The following is a 19,240-nucleotide window of genomic DNA, read 5'->3' on the forward strand; positions in this document are numbered from 1 at the left end:
TGAAAACTTGCGATGCTCTGTGCAAACTTGCGATGCACTGGCTTGGATAAGCTGCTGCAGGCTTTGGACCTAGTGGCGGCAAAACTAGCTGGCTGCAGTACGTGGTCTCTCCGTGGATAGCGGTGCGGGCACTCTAGCTCTGGACTTTGGCCTCCCACCATGCGTCTCTTTATCTCTCTAGGGATCACAGGAGGGTTGGAGCTCTTTCTCAGACTATTTTGCCTTTGCCGTTCTGCCACTTTAAGAGTCGGCTGCAGTTTGACTAATGAACACGTTCTATGGCCTCTATGGTAGCTCCGCTGAGGTGTCTTTGCTTGCTCACTCAGGGAACAGTTGCTGCGCGGCAATATATGCTGGTGCTCTGCTGCTCTAATGCGCTCTTTTCTGTGCAAGTTGAGGAGCGCTATCACTTCGCTCTCTGAGGGTAATAGTTCCACTGTGGCAGGCGCAGCACTATGAAGTGCCTTTTGCGCTGTGACATTAGAAGAATTTTGGTATCTCTAACTTTTAGTCTAACCAGACTGTCTATTACTCTGTAATTCCTCTAGCGCCGTTCTATGGAAACAGTAGGTTTAAAGAGCACACCAAATGCTTGAAATAAATTCTTTATTAACTTCAACTTTTCTTCATATAACACTGCCACCTCTGCATCAGATAGTCTATGTACAAAACACGTGTTGCATAAAGTATCACAAAATGGCGGTATGCGTAAGATGGTGGTTCAACTGTTCAATCTTGTCATTCAACATAAAATGGTGGATATATTTCTCTGTTGAGTATCTGTACTCTCACTTTAAGTTATTTAAGCACTTATGATCTCTCTGAGAGGTATATCTGATCAGAGGTCTAACTAATAGTTCACTTGCTGAATTTGGTCGCAATTTGCAGTATGCAGTTAGCAGTACCTATTTGCAGATTGGTTGAGAATGATCTGGTATGGTTGTATGCAATTTGGATTGCAATATGGAATTTGAATTTGCAATTGTGAACTTTGTAGTTTGCAATTGAATTTGTAGTTTGCAATTGAATTTGTAGTTTGCAATTGGTGGAACTGTAAGTAAACACACATATAACTACTTCAGTATACAGTTCTAATCACTATATTAACAGTAGGAACATCATATAACTGTTTTGAATACCTATTTTGGCCTCTCTGCTTCCATAAAACACAGCTCTTAGTGGAGTGAATGTCTGTTCAGCTTCTCTCTCTGGTGAATAATGATTCCAGCAGCTCCTGCTAGGGAATTTCCCACACAACCTGTGTGTGAGGCTGACTGTAATTGGTCAAAACTCCTGGGCTGTGTGAGGCTGGCTAGGATTGGTCAAGACTCCTGCCCAGCAACAACAGTTTAACTCTCTGCTTTCTGTAGTTTCTGCTGTGTCATTGAGCTTACCTTACATTATATAATAAATCTTAAAGGCATATTATCTTTTCTGCTTCTGTGAACACAATATATAACAGTTATATGACATCCAAACATGAAGTCACTGTAAATAACTTTGCTTTTGTCTTTAACACACAAACATAGGAACTATATTAAGGATATTGGCAGGTCTAGCAGTATAAAAATATAAGCTATGTTAGCAACCTAGGACACGTTTTAGCTGGCCAGCTACAGTCACGGCCAGCTAATTCATCCTTAATGCGGTCAGAAAAGCCTTCCCAGAACACCTCCAATTGAGCTTCATCATTCCATGTGAGTTTGGCCGCTAAGGTACGAAACTGGATTGCGTACTGACCCACAGATGTGGAACCTTGTCTAAGATGCAGCAGTGCTGAGGCAGCGGAGGACATGCGACCCGGCTACTCAAAGACTATCCGGAAGGTAGACAGGAAAGACTGCAGATTAGTCGTTTCTGGACCTCTACGTTCCCAAATTGGGTTCGCCCAGGCAAGGGCCCCATCCAACAGCAGGGACACGATGAAGGTAACCGTGGACCACTCCGTGGGGAACCTCTGCCCATATAACTCGAAGTCGATCAGGCACTGATTAAGGAATTCACGACATGTTTTTGGATCACCACCGTAGCAAGTAGGCAGCGAGAGTTGCACACCAGTGGCACTCTGATCCGGAATCACCGGTGAAGTCATAGCAGGGGAAGGAGCGACTGCCAACCAGGAAAGACTGTATCCAGGTGAGCAGGAACATTCTGCATGAACTGCATCAATACGTCTTGTCATTCACTCTGGCGCTTTAATTCCTGTAACAGGTCATGAACGACAGCCTTGGGATGACCAGCGGGGTCCATGCGTCAGTGTACTATGACGGAACAGCGGATGTGAACCCACTGTGCCACTGACTAGCAATACTCCAGAGGGGCATGACTAAAAAACTACCCAGATTTCACTCAGATGGTGAAGATAGGCTTGACCGTTGGAAGTTGCCAGGGGCTACTCTGGAGTGTAAATCAGTCAGTGACAGCTGGTCCAGGCAGACCAGGAGGTACCTTCGAAGTACAGACATAGTAAACCAGGCAGGGTCGTGACCAGGAGCAACAAGACAGGACCCGGAGGATGATGCAGAGACGTAGTCAGGACGAGCAAAGGGTCAAGGCAGGCGGCACAGGAGCAAGGTTAGAAAATCTGGGTCGGCAACAGGAGAGGCGATGCAAGCAGGCTGGAATAGGAGATAAACGAAGTCCAGGAATGAAGCACGAAGTCAGGAACACGAGTGGTAAGCAAGCTCTTTAGCACAAGATTAGGAGCTTGACACTGATGGGTCTGGCTAGAGGGCTGAGCTACTAAAGTACCTGCAGGAGATCCAAGCAGTGTTCAGGTTGAATGGAAGTTGTGGAGCGGAATCTTCAAAGGTAATAATAACCACACAGGCAGAACCCAAAGCTGCAGCAGAGACAGGGAATAACAGACCACGATCACAGATGAGCACGGTGCCCAGAACCGCGGTGGTAAGCAGGGTGACAGCGTCGCACAAAGGACGCTGTTACATGGACAGCACGTCCATTTTTCACAGTGATCTGTTGCTGCTATGCAAAACTTTAAGCAATGAACATGATGTTCTTAGTACAAATCTTGATCAAACCACTTCATGGCAACCTCGTTTAAATGAGTCCTTAGTATATTAAGTGCAGGAATGGATGGTGGTTACTGATGCACCTACTCTGCACCCCTACTGCCAGAATAGGACCACTAGTTTTGAATCCATTCTCCTTTGCATATATTCATGGGCTTATTACAGCCACAGTTCAGTTTTTAGTTAGGCCTATAATACACAGAAAAAGTTTTCTCCTTGGTGTGTTATATTTTCAAAGACAGATCCTCAGAAATATGCTTGACTCAGGACTTCAAAGCCTTTATTCTAATTACCATCACAAATTTACCAAATCCCTGGCTTGTCTCCTATAATCATGGTATTTAAATAATATTCTCTGTTTGCATTTCAAACACATTTTTACTCCAGCAAACATTCAGTCTAGCGCCAACTTTCCTCCCAGAAATACATACAGATACTGTAGATATTGTTGTACTTATCGCTTATTGCAGTATATTTGTCTCGTTAAGCAATCTCTTCCTTGCATTATACTACATGGCTTCGATCCTTTTATAAGCTGAAAACAGTGTTCCTAGATTTTACTCACCTCTCTCTTTCCAGCGACAAATGTATCACCACCTTTACATACGCAGACTTTGCTAAGGATATTCTAGCCTCAATTTAGGCTAATATAGCAGAGAGGAACCTTCTTCCTTTTAGCTGCCAAGCAGACAGTTGCTCATTACTGCTATAGAAAGATCATTCCTGCATTCAAATTGAAAACCAGAAAGGCTGGGTTCCTATCCTTATCAATAGAAAATAAGTTTTTGCAGACTTGGCAACCATGCATTGATCATGCCTACCGAAAATCTTTAATATTTCATCTCTTTATGATCTGTAACCTATTTGGCTATTGAACTGTCTTTCTTACCCATCTGAAGGTTCCCTCCTTGGACCCCTTTCTTTGTTGCCTTCTTATCTCCATTTGTTTTGTTTTAGGCTCAGCTTCTTTTTCACATGTATGGCAGTCAGAGGTGGTGACTGTTGCTTTTACTTCCCCCCCCCCCCCCCAAAGGTGGCCATACACATTAGATACAGTTGTGCTCCAAATTATTCAGCCCCCAATGCTGTAAAGGGTTTTAGGGAATTTAGTGTACATTTGTAATTGTGTTCAGAATGAAATCTTACAAGGACTTTTTAAAGAACCAAATGCAATTAAAAAGACATCAATTGTTTTTGTAATACAGTATTAAATGTTTTTTTTTGTGATTTCTTCATTGACACAATTATTCAACCCCTTAAAGACTACCACTCTTAAGAACAGAGGTTCATTCAAGTGTTTTCGATCAGGTATTGAAAACACCTGTGGATGTCAAGGAGCAGCAATAAAGCATAATAAGCACCAATTAGGCAGATTTAAAAGGACTGTGATACTCAGCTCCTTCTAGACATTTACTGGTGTGTTTACAAACATGGTGAAGTCAAGAGAATGGTCCAGGAAGACAAGAGAAGAGGTGATTTCTCTTCACAGGAAGGGCAATGGCTATAACAAGATTGCAAAGATGTTAAACATACCAAGAGACACCATAGGAAGCATCATTTGCAAATTCAAGGCAAAGGGCACTGTTGAAACGCTACCTGGTCGTGGCAGAAAGAAGATGCTGACTTCGACTGCTGTGCGCTACCTGAATCGCAAAGTGGAGAAAAGTCCCCGTGTGACTGCTGAGGAACTGAAAAAAGATTTGTCAGATGTGGGTACTGAAGTTTCAGCTCAGACAATAAGGTGCACACTGCATAATGAAGGCCTCCATGCCAGAACTCCCAGGCGCACCCCCTTGCTGTCTCCAAAGAATAAGAAGAGTCGACTGCAGTATGCCAAACGTCATGTGGACAAACCACAAAAGTTTTGGGATAGTGTTCTGTGGACTGATGAAACAAAATTAGAACTGTTTGGGCCCATGGATCAACGCTATGTTTTGAGGAGGAAGAACAAGGCCCATGAAGAAAAGAACACCTTGCCTACTGTGAAGCATGGTGGGGGGTCAATCATGCTTTGGGGCTTTTTTGCTTCTACAGGTACAGGGAAGCTTCAGCGTGTGCAAGGTACCATGAATTCTCTTCAGTACCAGGAGATATTGGATGAAAATGTGATGCAGTCCGTCACAAACCTGAGGCTTTGGGAGACGTTGGACCTTTCAACAGGACAATGATCCCAAGCATACCTCCAAGTCCACTAGAGCATGGTTGCAGATTAAAGGCTGGAACATTTTGAAGTGGCCATCGCAGTCACCAGACTTAAATCCGATTGAGAAACTCTGGTGGGACTTAAAGAAAGCAGTTGCAGCGCGCAAGCCTAAGAATGTGACTGAACTGGAGGCTTTTGCCCATGAAGAATGGGTGAAGATACCCGTAGATCGCTGCAAGACACTTGTGTCAAGCTATGCTTCACGTTTAAAAGCTGTTATAATTGGAAAAGGATGTTGTACTAAGTACTAAGATTGAATGTCACTTGGGGGTTGAATAAAACTGATAATGATGTGAGCACAGAAAAGACATTTGTGGTTATTTCATTATAAATGTTATATTTGTCTGACTTACAAGTGCCTCTTTGATTTAATTGTAAACAAGATGACTGAAATGATCAAAATCAATGTCAAACTGGCCAAAACACTCGATTTCAGTGGGGGTTGAATAATTTTGAAAACAACTGTAGAAGTTGGTTGACGGTCGAACAGCAGTTCAACAAACATCTGGAAAATGGCTGTACAAATTCTAGTACATGTTGGCTATTACAGTACGTTTTTCAAATTGCCCATACACGTTCAATGAATCCGGGTGATGGGTGAAAGATATTTCTGAGAACGTTCTTTCAAGGAGAAATCTTTAGTTCATGAATAATCTTTCTTTGAACGAAAAATTGTTCAAACATAAATATTAACTTAAATATTGAACATGGCCGACTTTTTTTCAGACTTTAATGGTCTGTCATGGGTCAGCTAAAATGATCGTTCATTTGAAATTTCAACTGAAGCACCCATTTTACTTGAAATCATTCATTTTGATCAAGTTTAGACTAATGTAAATTGGCTAACTTACATTTTCCACCATCTCACTTAGATTACTGGGTTTCCATTATACAAGGCTCTCAGTGGTTGTCTGCTAATCTACATATATTACAGGGTTTTAGTCATCACTCCTGTTATGCCACCTGCAGTTAGCTCTATTGTCATGCTTGGTTTGGTTATATCATCTATTTCTATTTCTTGTTTGTGCAACATTAAAATTTAATTTACACAATTAATTCTTTCCCTCTCTGGTCTTTGAAGTCAAGGAGTTGCTCCTATCAGTATCTGATAGCCTTCCCTCTATACACAGATATCTGTCAATCACTGACAGGACCGCTTCCTTGACTTCAAAGACCAGATAAAAAAAAAAAATATATATATATATTATAACACTGGGCAGCACCGCAATCAATACTGAAAGATAGGAGTGCCAGCGGATATAGGTGCGATCCACCAACCAAAAATATAAAAAAAGAAAAACTCCACAGAACTTCCAAAAATAACGTGCGTACTTTATTCCACCAGATGCAACGTTTCGGTCCTCTCAATGGAAAGTTTTTTTAAGCAATAACAGTAATGGTGCATAGTGCATATATAAATAACACCCACATGGTGACGAAACTTAAAGGTTCCATTGAGAGGACCGAAACGTCGCATCTGGTGGAAAAAAGTTTGCACGTATTTTTGGAAGTGCTGTAGAGTTTTTCTTTATATATATATATATACACAGTACAGACCAAAAGTTTGGACACATCTTCTCATTGAAAGAGTTTTCTTTATTTTCATGACTATGAAGGCATCAAAACTATGAATTAACACATGTGGAATTATATTCATAACAAACAAGTGTGAAACAACTGAAAATATGTCATATTCTAGGTTCTTCAAAGTAGCCACCTTTTGCTTTGATTACTGCTTTGCACACTCTTGGCATTCTCTTGATGAGCTTTAAGAGGTAGTCCCCTGAAATGGTTTTCACTTCACAGGTGTGCCCTGTCAGGTTTAATAAGTGGGATTTCTTGCCTTATAAATGGGGTTGGGACCATCAGTTGCGTTGAGGAGAAGTCAGGTGGATACACAGCTGATAGTCCTACTGAATAGACTGTTAGAATTTGTTTATGGAAAGAAAAAAGCAGCTAAGTAAAGAAAAACGAGTGGCCATAATTACTTTAAGAAATGAAGGTCAGTCAGTCAGCCGAAAAATTGGGAAAACTTTGAAAGTAAGGGCTATTTGACCATGAAGGAGAGTGATGGGGTGCTGCGCCAGATGACCTGGCCTCCACAGTCACCGGACCTGAACCCAATCGAGATGGTTTGGGGTGAGCTGGACCGCAGAGTGAAGGCAAAAGGGCCAACAAGTGCTAAGCATCTCTGGGAATTCCTTCAAGACTGTTGGAAGACCATTTCAGGGGACTACCTCTTGAAGCTCATCAAGAGAAGGTCAAGAGTGTGCAAAGCAGTAATCAAAGCAAAAGGTGGCTACTTTGAAGAACCTAGAATATGACATATTTTCAGTTGTTTCACACTTGTTTGTTATGTATATAATTCCACATGTGTTAATTCATAGTTTTGATGCCTTCATAGTCATGAAAATAAAGGAAACTCTTTGAATGAGAACGTGTGTCCAAACTTTTGGTCTGAACTGTATATATATATATGTATTATATAAATATATATAAAACTATATATCAATCTGTTCAGCTCACCTTGCCCTATAACATACTGCCTACAGATAACACTGCATATTCAATGTAACAGGCACCTTTTAACACTTGGTATATGTCAAGAGATTTATTTCAAGCTGGCAGCTTAAGGGTGTGTCCTTTCTGCTACAGCTGGTGGCAGTTAGGATAGAACTAAGCATGTGCTTCCATCTCAATGAGCAGGACAGAGAAATTAGAGCAACACAACAGCAGGTGGCGCTATACAGATAGATTTAACCCTTTGGCTACCGGAGGCTTTTTCGTTTTTGCGTTTTCATTTTTCTTCCATATTTTCCGTGAGCCATAACTTTTTTTTAGGTCACATAGCTGTATGAGGGCTTATTTTTTGCAGGTCAAGTTGTACTTTCTAATGCCACCATTAATTATGCCATAAAATGTTGTGGGAAGTGGTAAAAAAATTCCAAATGGGGTGGAATTGGAAAAAAAAATGCAATTCCTCCACCGTTTTACGGGTTTTGTTTCCATGCTGTTTTGTTTACGGCAAAACTGACCTATGCCCTTCATTCTCTGGGTCAGTGCGATTACAACGATACCCCATATGTATAGGTTATTTATGTCTAAATAGTGTAAAAATACATTTAAACTTTGAGATTTTTATTTATTTTTTACTCTGACCCCCATAACTTTTTTTTTACTTATGTCTACTGAGCTGTTTAGGGGCTCAATTTTTGCGGAACAATCTGTACTTTTAGTTGATACTATTTTGGAGTATGCGTGACTTTTTGATCACATTTTATTACATTTTTTGGGGGTAAGAGAAGCAATGAAAAAATGGCAAAAATTTTGACCATTTTTTCTGTTACGCCATTCGCCGTATTGGAATTTTTTTTCTGTTTTAATAGTATGGGCATTTTTAGTCGTGGTGATACCCATGATGTTTATATTTATTGTTATTTAGGTATTTATTCTTTTATTATACGGAAAGGGGGGTGATTTAAACTTTTATATATTTTTTATTTTTGATATATTTTAAATTTTATTTTATTTTATGTGATCATTATGTGCCTCATATATGAGCTTATAACATTTTTTTTTTTTTTTTTTTTTAATTTTGGTTTATCAGGAATTTATTATTATCTTATTTTGCTCACTTTTGCTCATTTCTTATCCTGGCCTGCCATCTGGTGGTCAAAATAAGAATTGCAGTCTGAATACTGTTAGCCTACTCAGTAAGGCAACCAGTATTCAGGGCAACCACCTATGCCCGGATTGGACACACGGGGCATAGGTAGGAAGCATTTAAGTGCCGTGATCTCACTTGATCATGGCATCTAAAGCATTTAATTACCGCGATCGGCATTATTGCCGGTCACGGTAATTAGCCACAGGTCTCTGCTGTATGAAATAGCAGAGATCTGCCGGCCATGATGCCCGCTGCATGTGCGAGTGGGAGTCATGTTTACACATCGCATGTACGGTGCTAGTAGCCTAAGGGTTAAAGAGGACCTTTCACCGCTCCTGATATACCTGTTTTAATAGCTTCATGCATTCACCATGTGATGACAATTCTGGAGCATTTGTTCTTATGTCTGCATGTTGTGTCATTCCTTTATTATTTTTAATAGAAGTTATAAATAAAGTGCTATTAGCCTTCAATAAGGGTACAAAGGGGAGGTAACCAGTTGGGGGGGGGGGTGTCCCTGCATACTCTGACTATCCAATCAGTGCTGCCATTTTCAGACTGTGCAGGGACACCTCATCAACTGGTTACCTCCCCTCTGTACCCTTACTGAAGGCTAACAGCAATTCATTCATCACTTCTAGTGCAAATAATAAAGGAATGGCACAATACACAGATATAACGCTGGGTTCACACGGGAGAGATTTCCGCTGGGTTCACACGGGCGTGAGTTGAACGCACTGTACTCGCACTGAATCCGGACCCATTCACTTCAATGGGGCTGTGCACATGAGCGGTGATTTTCACGCATCACTTGTGCGTTGTGTGAAAATCGCAGCATGCTCTATATTGTGCGTTTATCACGCAACACAGGCCCCATAGAAGTGAATGGGGCTGCGTGAAAATCGCAAGCATCCGCAAGCAAGTGCGGATGCAGTGCGATTTTCACGCACGATTGCTAGGAGACAATCGGGATGGGGAACCGATCTTTATTATTTTCCCTTATAACATGGTTATAAGGGAAAATAATAGCATTCTTAATACAGAATGCTAAGTAAAATAGGGATGGAGGGGTTAAAAAAAATTAAAAAATTATTTAACTCACCTCATCCACTTGTTCGCGCAGCCCGGCTTCTCTTCTGTCTTCTTCTTTGCTGATCTGTGAGGAAAAGGACCTGTTGTGACGTCACGGCGCTCACCACATGGTCCATCACATGATCCATCACAATGGTTTTGGATCATGTGACGGACCATGTGATGAGCACAGTGAAGTCACCACAGATCCTTTTCTTCCTGCACAGCAAAGAAGAAGAAAGAAGAGAAGCCAGGCTGCGCGAACAAGTGGATGAGGTGAGTTACATTTTTTTTAATTTTTTTTAACCCCTCCATCCCTATTTTACTAAGCATTCTGTATTAAGAATGCTATTATTTTCCCTTATATCCATGTTATAAGGGAAAATAATTACATCTACACAACCTTGAACCCAAACCTGAACTTCAGTGAAGAAGTTCGGGTCTGGGTACCACATATAGTTTTTTATGACGCGCGTGCAAAACACATTGTACCCGCGCGATAAAAACTGAACAATGGAACGCAATTGCAGTCAAAATTGACTGAAATTGCGTACCGACTGGAGCGGGTTTGCCGCAATGCACCCGGGACGCATCCTGAGCCAAAACGTGACGAGCGCGAATATTCGAAAAACAAATTTTTTTGCGAATATCGCAACTTCGAGAATTCGCGAATATTTAGAATATAGTGCTATATATTCGCTATATCGAATATTCGTCATTTTTTTACATCTAAAAACATGATTCCTCACTGCTTCTTGCTTGTGGGCCAATGAGACATTGGCCCACAAGCAACTTAAGCAGGAAGGAATCATGTTTTCATATGGAAAACAAATTGACGAATATTCTAAAAAACAAATATATATAGCAATTGGTATTGGCCCACAAGCAACTTAAGCAGGAAGGAATCATGTTTTCATATGGAAAACAAATTGACGAATATTCTAAAAAACAAATATATATAGCAATATAGCAAATATATTCGTTATTTAGAATATTCGCATTTTCCAATCTGTACAGTTGTTCGCATACTCCTCCCCGACAAGCGTCCCCGTCACCATGGGAACGCCTGTGGGTTAGAATATACTATCGGATCTGAGTTTTCCCTGCGATCATGAAAACTCAGATCCGATGGTATATTCTAACCATCGGAACCCAGCCATATTGTGAACCCAGCCTAAGAATAGATGCTCCAGAATTGTTATTACATGGGGAATGCATGAAGCTATTAAAATATGCATGTCAGGAGCAGTAAAAGGTCCTCTTTAAGTGAATAACTCAGTGGCTATACTACATTTTAATTGCATGCAATTACTAAAGTATTCAGTTTCAGGTGCTGGTTTGAAAAATGCACAATTTTTTTTCGTGGGACAACCCCTTTAAGTGTTTTTTAGGGAATTGTATATTTCTTGCTGATGTCCTGCAGAAGCTGTCAGCATTTCAAGAATTCAGGTTGCCATAAACATGTTCTTAACAGCTCCTGCAGAGTAAATAGTGGGAATCTGCCATTTTTGAGTAACCTGTAGGTTACTATGAGAATACTTCCATTTGGAAAAAGGAGCATGTTCAATTATAAGTAGATCCAAATTAAAACGTCATTGTAAGGGGATGTTCACATGACAGATTTGAAAACATGCTGATTTTCCGTGCGGTTTTGGTGTGGTTTTTGACAGTTTTTCTTTCAGCTTCCCATTCATTTTAATGGGAGAATCAGCGCGGATTTCGGTCCAAGGTAGAGAATGCTGGGAAAAAAAGGAAGTTCTTCCTCCCATTAAAATAAATGGGAGGCTGTTTAGATGCATTTTTTGGAGAGGTTTCTGTGCGGAAAATGGATGAAAAACAGCGTTAAAAACGTTGTGTGAATGGGCCCTAATACTTTTGGAAACAGAGGGAGATGTCCCAATGCCATGCTTACAGGATCAGTGGTACTTTGGCCGTATTCTGTTACATATCTACAAGGACTGATGTTTCAGGCAATTATCGGGAAGGCCTCAAACGTTCCCGATAACTGCCTGATTGTAGGCGGAGAGCTGCGTTTATATGGAGCAATTGCCTCCTCTGTATGGACATGCGATCACTACAGCAATTGCTTGTCCCCATAGAAAATCATTGTTTCTGGGCTGCAGATCCCTACTTACACAGGCCAATCTGTTGCACAGAAAGAATGAATTTGGGTTCCAGCCAAAAGACCTGATCACCCGAAGAATGCTCATTTCCAATTATTGGCCTGATTATTGGCCTGATTGTTGGCCCATGTAAAAGGACCATTACATGAACAAGAATTTCACAAACAATGCTCTAGTGAATTACCGTGGTGGTAGCGGTTGAAGTGGTGCTGCTCCGAGAACCCCACATCTGTTGAAACTGCACTCTAATTTCAGCAAAGGTCTCAATAATGACAGCAATGAAGACGTTCTAAAGAAACGAAAGTTACTAGAGTTAAGATGGAGAGAACAGGCATTTGCTTAATACTAGCAGACGTGATGAATATATTCCAGGCAATAAATTATACAATACCTTAACAAGCCAAGCAAGGAAGAAAATGAGGGTAATGAAGTAGAAATAGGAGCGCCATCTGGGGAAACTGTCAATTGCTCTGTACATAAGGAAAACCCACCCTTCCTGAGAGGCAGCTTCATATACGGTAAAGATGCTGGTTCCTGGAGGAGAGAAATAGGTTTTTCACAAACTAGGCAGCGGTGGTATCCTAGGATACAATGCACTGATGATATTCCTTCCACAGAAAGCCTATCGTGCAGCATGACTCACAGTCTGGATAATGCATTCAATGTCTATCCGACATATATGGCAGAAAACACTACTCGTGAACACTTCAAAAATGTACTGAATCCTGGATGTATAGGCGGTAATAGAGAATGATTATTGCTTAATGGCAAACTGCCTAATAGTCTAATAGTGTATTTCAAAAAGGATTACTACTCTTCAAATAAATGTTCACAGCCTTGAAATTTGCAATGTGGACAACAAAACCCTATAGGTGACAGTAGCTCTTCAGGTGGGAAATGCAAAGATTCCCAGTGCATGTCGTCTGTCATTTCAGTGCCTTGTTCCTCATAGTCAAGGGAGCTGTGAAGATTGTTCTGTGTTGGGAAGGGGGAATGTTGATGAAGAAGATAATGGCGAGAATGACACAAATGACAGTATACTCAAAGAATAAAAAAATAAAAATCATGAACATTTTGTTTGAAATTTTCCTTTATAGGATGTGTAGCAATGCTTTTAGACTAGCTATAGGAAATTGAAAATTCTGGCCCTACACCAGTCAATGACAGCAATAGTGATGTGCGGGAGGTGCCATATTCGATTTCGCAATATTTTGCGAATATTCAATTGAATATTCGTCTTATATTTCGTTGGGATCGAATATTTGTCATTATTCTACTGTATATTATATTATAATAAGCAATTTAATTATTTGCGTATTGCGAGTTTAACTATATAAGGCAACTTTCCTATTGGTTGGCTATCTAGAATTAACGAAGATAATGAATATAGCGCCATATTCTCTATATTCGTTGATTCTAGCAAGCCAATAGGAAAGTTGCCTATGGACAGCTCTAAGTTGGATTCGCAATGCGAGAATATTACTTTGCCTATTTTTTGCAATAAATAGAAAAATGACTCAGTATTCTATTTATTGCAAAAAATAGGCAAAGTAATATTCTCGCATTGCGAATCCAACTTAGAGCTGGGTTCCCTATTTTATGTTGTTGTTTACAGATATAGCATCGCTAGCGCTCCCTTCAGAATCGCGGCAGCGCAAAGCGATTTCCAATTCAATTAGCAAACCGAATTGCGTAAATAGCCATTGAGAAAACTCAGGGTGCAATGTTGGGTTGTGAACACCAGATGGCGCATAGAACTACAGTCAGTAGTGCAGGTAAAGTGCAGGTTATTTTCCTGCTGTAGACCTTTCACTGCTGGTGTCTTTCACTGCGCTTCTGGTGGAGTACGTGTTTATTAACTAAAATCAGGACAATAGCTAAAATAATGACCAGCAATAAAAAATAGCAATGAATAAAAAATAGCAATACATATAAAATAGTGATAGATCCAGGAGCATACACAAACAAATAAATTATTATCCCATAAATAGGTCCTTCACTAACTGCCTGCTGTCTCTGTTGTATGGCAAATTCCATTAAAAGATCGAAGCGCTGACATTGATAGTTACTTACCAACTACTGCCACCTTGTCTATACTGCGACAAATTGCTGTGAACTTGGATACATATATATATATATATTCTCTATTCTCCTATTCTATGCTGCTACAATTATATTAGAATATGGAGGTGAACTGAACTTGTCTTATTCCATTCTGTGAATTGGAACACTATCTAACTCAGGTGCTGCTACATAAACTATGATATTTATGGGATATAAATTTATTTGTTTGTGTATGCTCCAGGATCTATCACTATTTTAAATTTATTGCTATTTTTTATTCATTGCTATGTGAAAGGGACCTTAGATCCTATTGTAGCCATACTGAGAGTGGGGGGTAGGAATGTTATTAGAGAATGTCCCAATTTCTAGTAATAGGATAGTTTGCTTCAAGTATGTCAGATACACAATCAATATTATTGCATTCATCAGTTTTTTTTATCCTTTTAAGTGTATATTGTTTTGTATCTTGATGCAGTTTTCCATATTTATTTTTATTTATTATTTGTTTTTCTCTGAAGTAGTGGATACAGAGTGTATTTATTAGCTATGTTCCTACAGTGGCTGAATGTTAATACAGTATTTATATTATATATAAATTTACATATAGTATAATTAGTGTAATATTGTATAATTATTTATTCCATGATCCATATGAGGTATGGTGATTTGGATATAGTGTATTGTACAGTATAATGGACATATATAGATATAGATAAATAGATAGATAGAAAGATAGATAACCTCTTGTATTAAAAAATAATTATACAATATTACACTAATTATACTATATGTAAATTTATATATAATATAAATATATAAAATATATTTATATATAATAAATCAATATAGCAGCAACGCTATATATATTGGTCTATTTTTGCCTGTAAACTTTTGGTGTATTTTAAAACTTAGCCAGCGCTGCAGCTGTATTGATTTATTTCTTTTTCTTTTTCATGTAACAATATTATTTTTAATGGTGTCAGTGTTAACATCATAATTCATATTAGGTTTCCATTGCGCAATTGTGGAGAAAGAGAACCAACATTAAGAATAGCAAGAATAGGTGTGGGAATTGTCCTGGCAGAAGGGGGGGGGGGGGGGTCGATGGAGGGTGCCGTCAAGGAGGAAATGATCAAAAGGCTTTCCTAAATACAAATGTATCCATACTGTACATGTTGTTTTTCGATACTGTATTAACATTCAGCCACTATAGGAACATAGCTAATAAATACACTCTGTATCCACTACATTATATATCTGTATACTGTACACTGCTCCATTACATATCTGTATACAACACTTCATTATATATCTGTACACACCGCTCTATTATATATCTGTATGCAGTAGACCGCAAAAAATCCGGTACAATGTATCACCAGGTGTTATCCAAATCTAATCCACTTGTATCACAGATCTAAAGACATAATGGAGCGGTGTATACAGATATATTATAGAGCTGTATATGCAAATATATAGTCTAATATTCTCGATGTACTGAATCATAATTGTGATCGATACATAAATATATGAATGTGCAGTTAGTCCATTGTACAGTAGTTTATTATTTTTTATTTATTTTTAACCCCTCCAGCCCTATTTTTAACCCCTCCAGCCCCTCCTCGCCTGTGTGAAAGGGCCTTAGATCCTATTGTAGCCATACTGAGAGTGGGGGGTAGGGTGTAAAGTAACACCACATAGAGTAAACAATGTATACCACAGTCAATAGACCAAACCAAATCCCTTTAGGGGTCTCTATCGAATATTAAAATATATATCTTTATTTCATCATTCTTAAAACATAAGTGTAATAGAAAAAAATATGTTTAAAATTGTTAGTGTGCAGCGGGGTTTTATATCTACTGAACTAGTAGCTGCTAGTAAATACCAGCGGCAACCAAGGGATCCTGTCCCCTTATTCAGTAATTATAGACACCTATTCAGGTGTTATATTTATATTTCTGTGGCAGACAGGTTGATGGTTGATTGCGGCTTTAGAGCCATGCGTTTTATTATTTCAAAGAGGAAAAACAGATTGAAAATGATTAAGGATAATATAGATTCCCTGCAGAGTAAGGCTACTTTCACACTAGCGTTGTTTTAATCCGGCGTTCAATTCCGACACCGAAACTGCCCGCCGGATCCGGAAAAACGTGTGAAAACGGATTACATTTGAATCCTGATCAGGATTTTGATCACAATGAAAAATGCATTGGAAAAAACGGATCCGCCATTTATGGACTTTAACTTTTTTTTCACATTTTTCGGGCTTAACATGCAAAAGCCGGATCCGTTTTGACTGAACACACAGCGCCAGATCCGGCGTTAATGCAAGTCAATGGGAAAAAGGCCTGATCCGGCGTTCAGTCAAAGTGTTCAGGCTTTTTGGCCGGAGGTAAAAATACTGCATGCTACGTTTTTCTGAAAAGCCTGATCAGTCAAAAAGACTGAACTGAAGACATCCTGATGCATCCTGAAGGACTGACTCTCCATTCAGAATGCATGGGGATAAAACTGATCACTTCTTTTCCGGATTTGAGCCCCTAGGACGGAACTCAGCGCCGGAAAAGAAAAACGCTAGTGTGAAAGTAGCCTAAGCTGGAACCTTTTAAGGATCAGGAAGAGTATGTCTTTCTATGTGAGAAAAGTAAGAATGCTATAATGAAAGTAGAGAAAGATGTGATTGCAAAAAAACAGAAAAAGTTTTTTAAAACATGTAATGATTATAAAAACAATAGAATTTATAAGTGGAAAGTGAAAATGGAGGAACAGAGAACCTCAATAGAGGATAAAGATATGGGTTTACCGACACAGGAATATAGCACGGGTAACCAAAGAAATTTGCAGACAAAAGGAACAGGAAGTAATAATAATTATTATAAGGGACACAAAGGTAGAGATGATGACTATAGATATAATCAGAGAGATGGTTTTAACACCTATAGACCACAACCGTGGGTGAATACCTATCAGGATCCAGAATATCGGGGAGCCCCATATGGGCAATATAGACCACAGTATTATAAGAATTTTAACCACAATAGGAACCATTATCCACCGCAACAAGGAGGTTATTATCCTCCCCGAAGAAATAACTATTATGGGAGAAGAAATTACCCCAACCCGCCACATTTTAGGAATTATGAGAATTGGGAAAAAGTTCCCCAACCAACTGCACAGATAAATAAAATAGAAGAAAGGGAACCAATAATTGCGGAGCATAGCTGCACTACAGATAAACAGAATTTTCCCCATCAGGCAATGAGGGGCGTTCAGAGGCCTGTGACAGGGAAACAGGGCACCCCACAAAAAAGAGGCCATGCAGAGGAAAACGAGGGGGAAAGAAACACAAGCCCAACCCCCCAAAAAAGCAGGGGGATATAGTGGGTATCTTTAACCTTAGTTCACATTCTTTAACACAATCTGAAAAAGAGGTCCTGGGAAAAGGCCTGAAGTTTGCCCCCACTGCTGGGATCAACAAATTTGAGGCCTTTTTAGATGTGCATAGATTTGTACGCAAGCTTAACATAGCCAAATATTGTCTAACTAACCAGGCCCCATGTAGGAATTTTGAGGAGGAAGGCAACATTGTACATAGTCAACTTAAGGAGAAATCCCAATTTTTTCCGAAGAATAAAGAAAATGAATGCATAGAGGCCTTTAAAAGGGGAGTCCTAAAGGAAATTGAGGGAATTGGCACTAAACCAAGGAGACAGAACCTAACACCAGAACAGAGACTTGCTTTGAAACAACTTGAGAATAATAAGAAAATAGTGATAAAACCGGCAGATAAGGGGGGGGGGGGGTTTGTTATTATGGATGTGGATATGTATGGGAGGGAAATGTCTAGACTTTTGGCAGATGTGGGAACATACCAGATACTCAAGAAAAATCCCTCTTTGGAGTTTCAGGCTAAACTTGATTTGTTGTTGACCAGGGGCTTCAAAGAAGGGATCATCAACAAAAAGGAATTGGATTATTTAAATAATAAACACCCAGTTACCCCTGTTATATATTTTTTGCCTAAAATCCACAAGAGTAAGACCAATCAGCCGGGCAGGCCGATTGTTTCCGGCATAAATTCACTGACCAGCCGACTGGGGGAATATGTGGATTTTTTCCTCCAGAAATATGTCCCTTTGATGCCGTCCTTCTTAAAGGACACTGGCAGTGTCCTGCAGCTTGTCAAAGAATTTGGCAATTGTCCTGCCAATATGTGGTTGGCCACTATTGATGTGGCCTCATTATATACAGTGATCCCTAAAGAACTGGGACTCAAGGCGATCGAGCACGCTCTGAATAATGATCCCCTGATGACCCAACAACAGGGGTTATTTATTTTGGAGTGTGTTGATTTTTGTTTGAGTCATAATTATTTTTGGTACAAGGAGCAGTATTACCTGCAGCGGACCGGTACAGCGATGGGGGCAAAATTCGCCCCCAGTTTCGCTAATATTTTTATGGGGTCCTGGGAAAGTGCCACTATTACACCCGTGCTGAATAAGACCATGGAAGCTGGAGAATTGATAACATGGAGGAGATTTATCGATGATTGTCTGGTCCTGTGGAAGGGGGAGAAACAGGGCCTTCTAGATTTTATCGAGGGGTTAAATGACAATCAATGGAATTTATCCTTCACTAGTACAGTCAGCGATACCTCCGTTGATTTTTTGGATTTGACACTTTTTGTTGAGGGCAACCAGCTTAAAAGTAAAACGTTCTTCAAAGAGACTGATGTTAATGGCTACATAGACACCTCCAGCTGCCATTATACACCGTGGCTGAAAAATATCCCTAAGGGACAAATTAAGAGGGTCTTTAGAAATTGTACCAAAGTGGAGGATTTTAGAACGCAAAGCGAGGTCATTAAGGAACGGTTCAGGGAGAAAGGGTATCAGGCAGATGAATTAGCCAAATGTAGCAGGATGATAGAGGAAGAAGATGAAGGAAAGAAGAAAAAGGTGGAGACTGAGAAAGATTTTCGTTTTTCCTTTTTAACTCAATATAACAGGCTGGTTTGATAAAGGATGCCATTAGAAAATATTGGTCCACTTTAAAAAATGACCCTGTGCTAGGGAAG

General features: G+C 39.7%; 1 protein-coding gene across 1 annotated transcript in view; it reads right to left on the reverse strand.

Moving 5' to 3' along the window:
* Positions 1-19,240, reverse strand: part of NALCN (sodium leak channel, non-selective) — a 1,068,865-nt gene that overhangs the window by 615,017 nt on the left and 434,608 nt on the right. The window contains exons 8-9 of the mRNA XM_040425261.1: positions 12,488-12,630; positions 12,281-12,385 (exon numbers count right to left, since the gene is read on the reverse strand). Coding sequence (XP_040281195.1) covers positions 12,281-12,385; positions 12,488-12,630 — 248 coding nt within the window. The remainder of the gene's footprint in view (positions 1-12,280; positions 12,386-12,487; positions 12,631-19,240) is intronic.

The sequence above is a fragment of the Bufo bufo genome, chromosome 3, assembly GCF_905171765.1.
Source record: "Bufo bufo chromosome 3, aBufBuf1.1, whole genome shotgun sequence".
Lineage (NCBI taxonomy): Eukaryota > Metazoa > Chordata > Amphibia > Anura > Bufonidae > Bufo > Bufo bufo.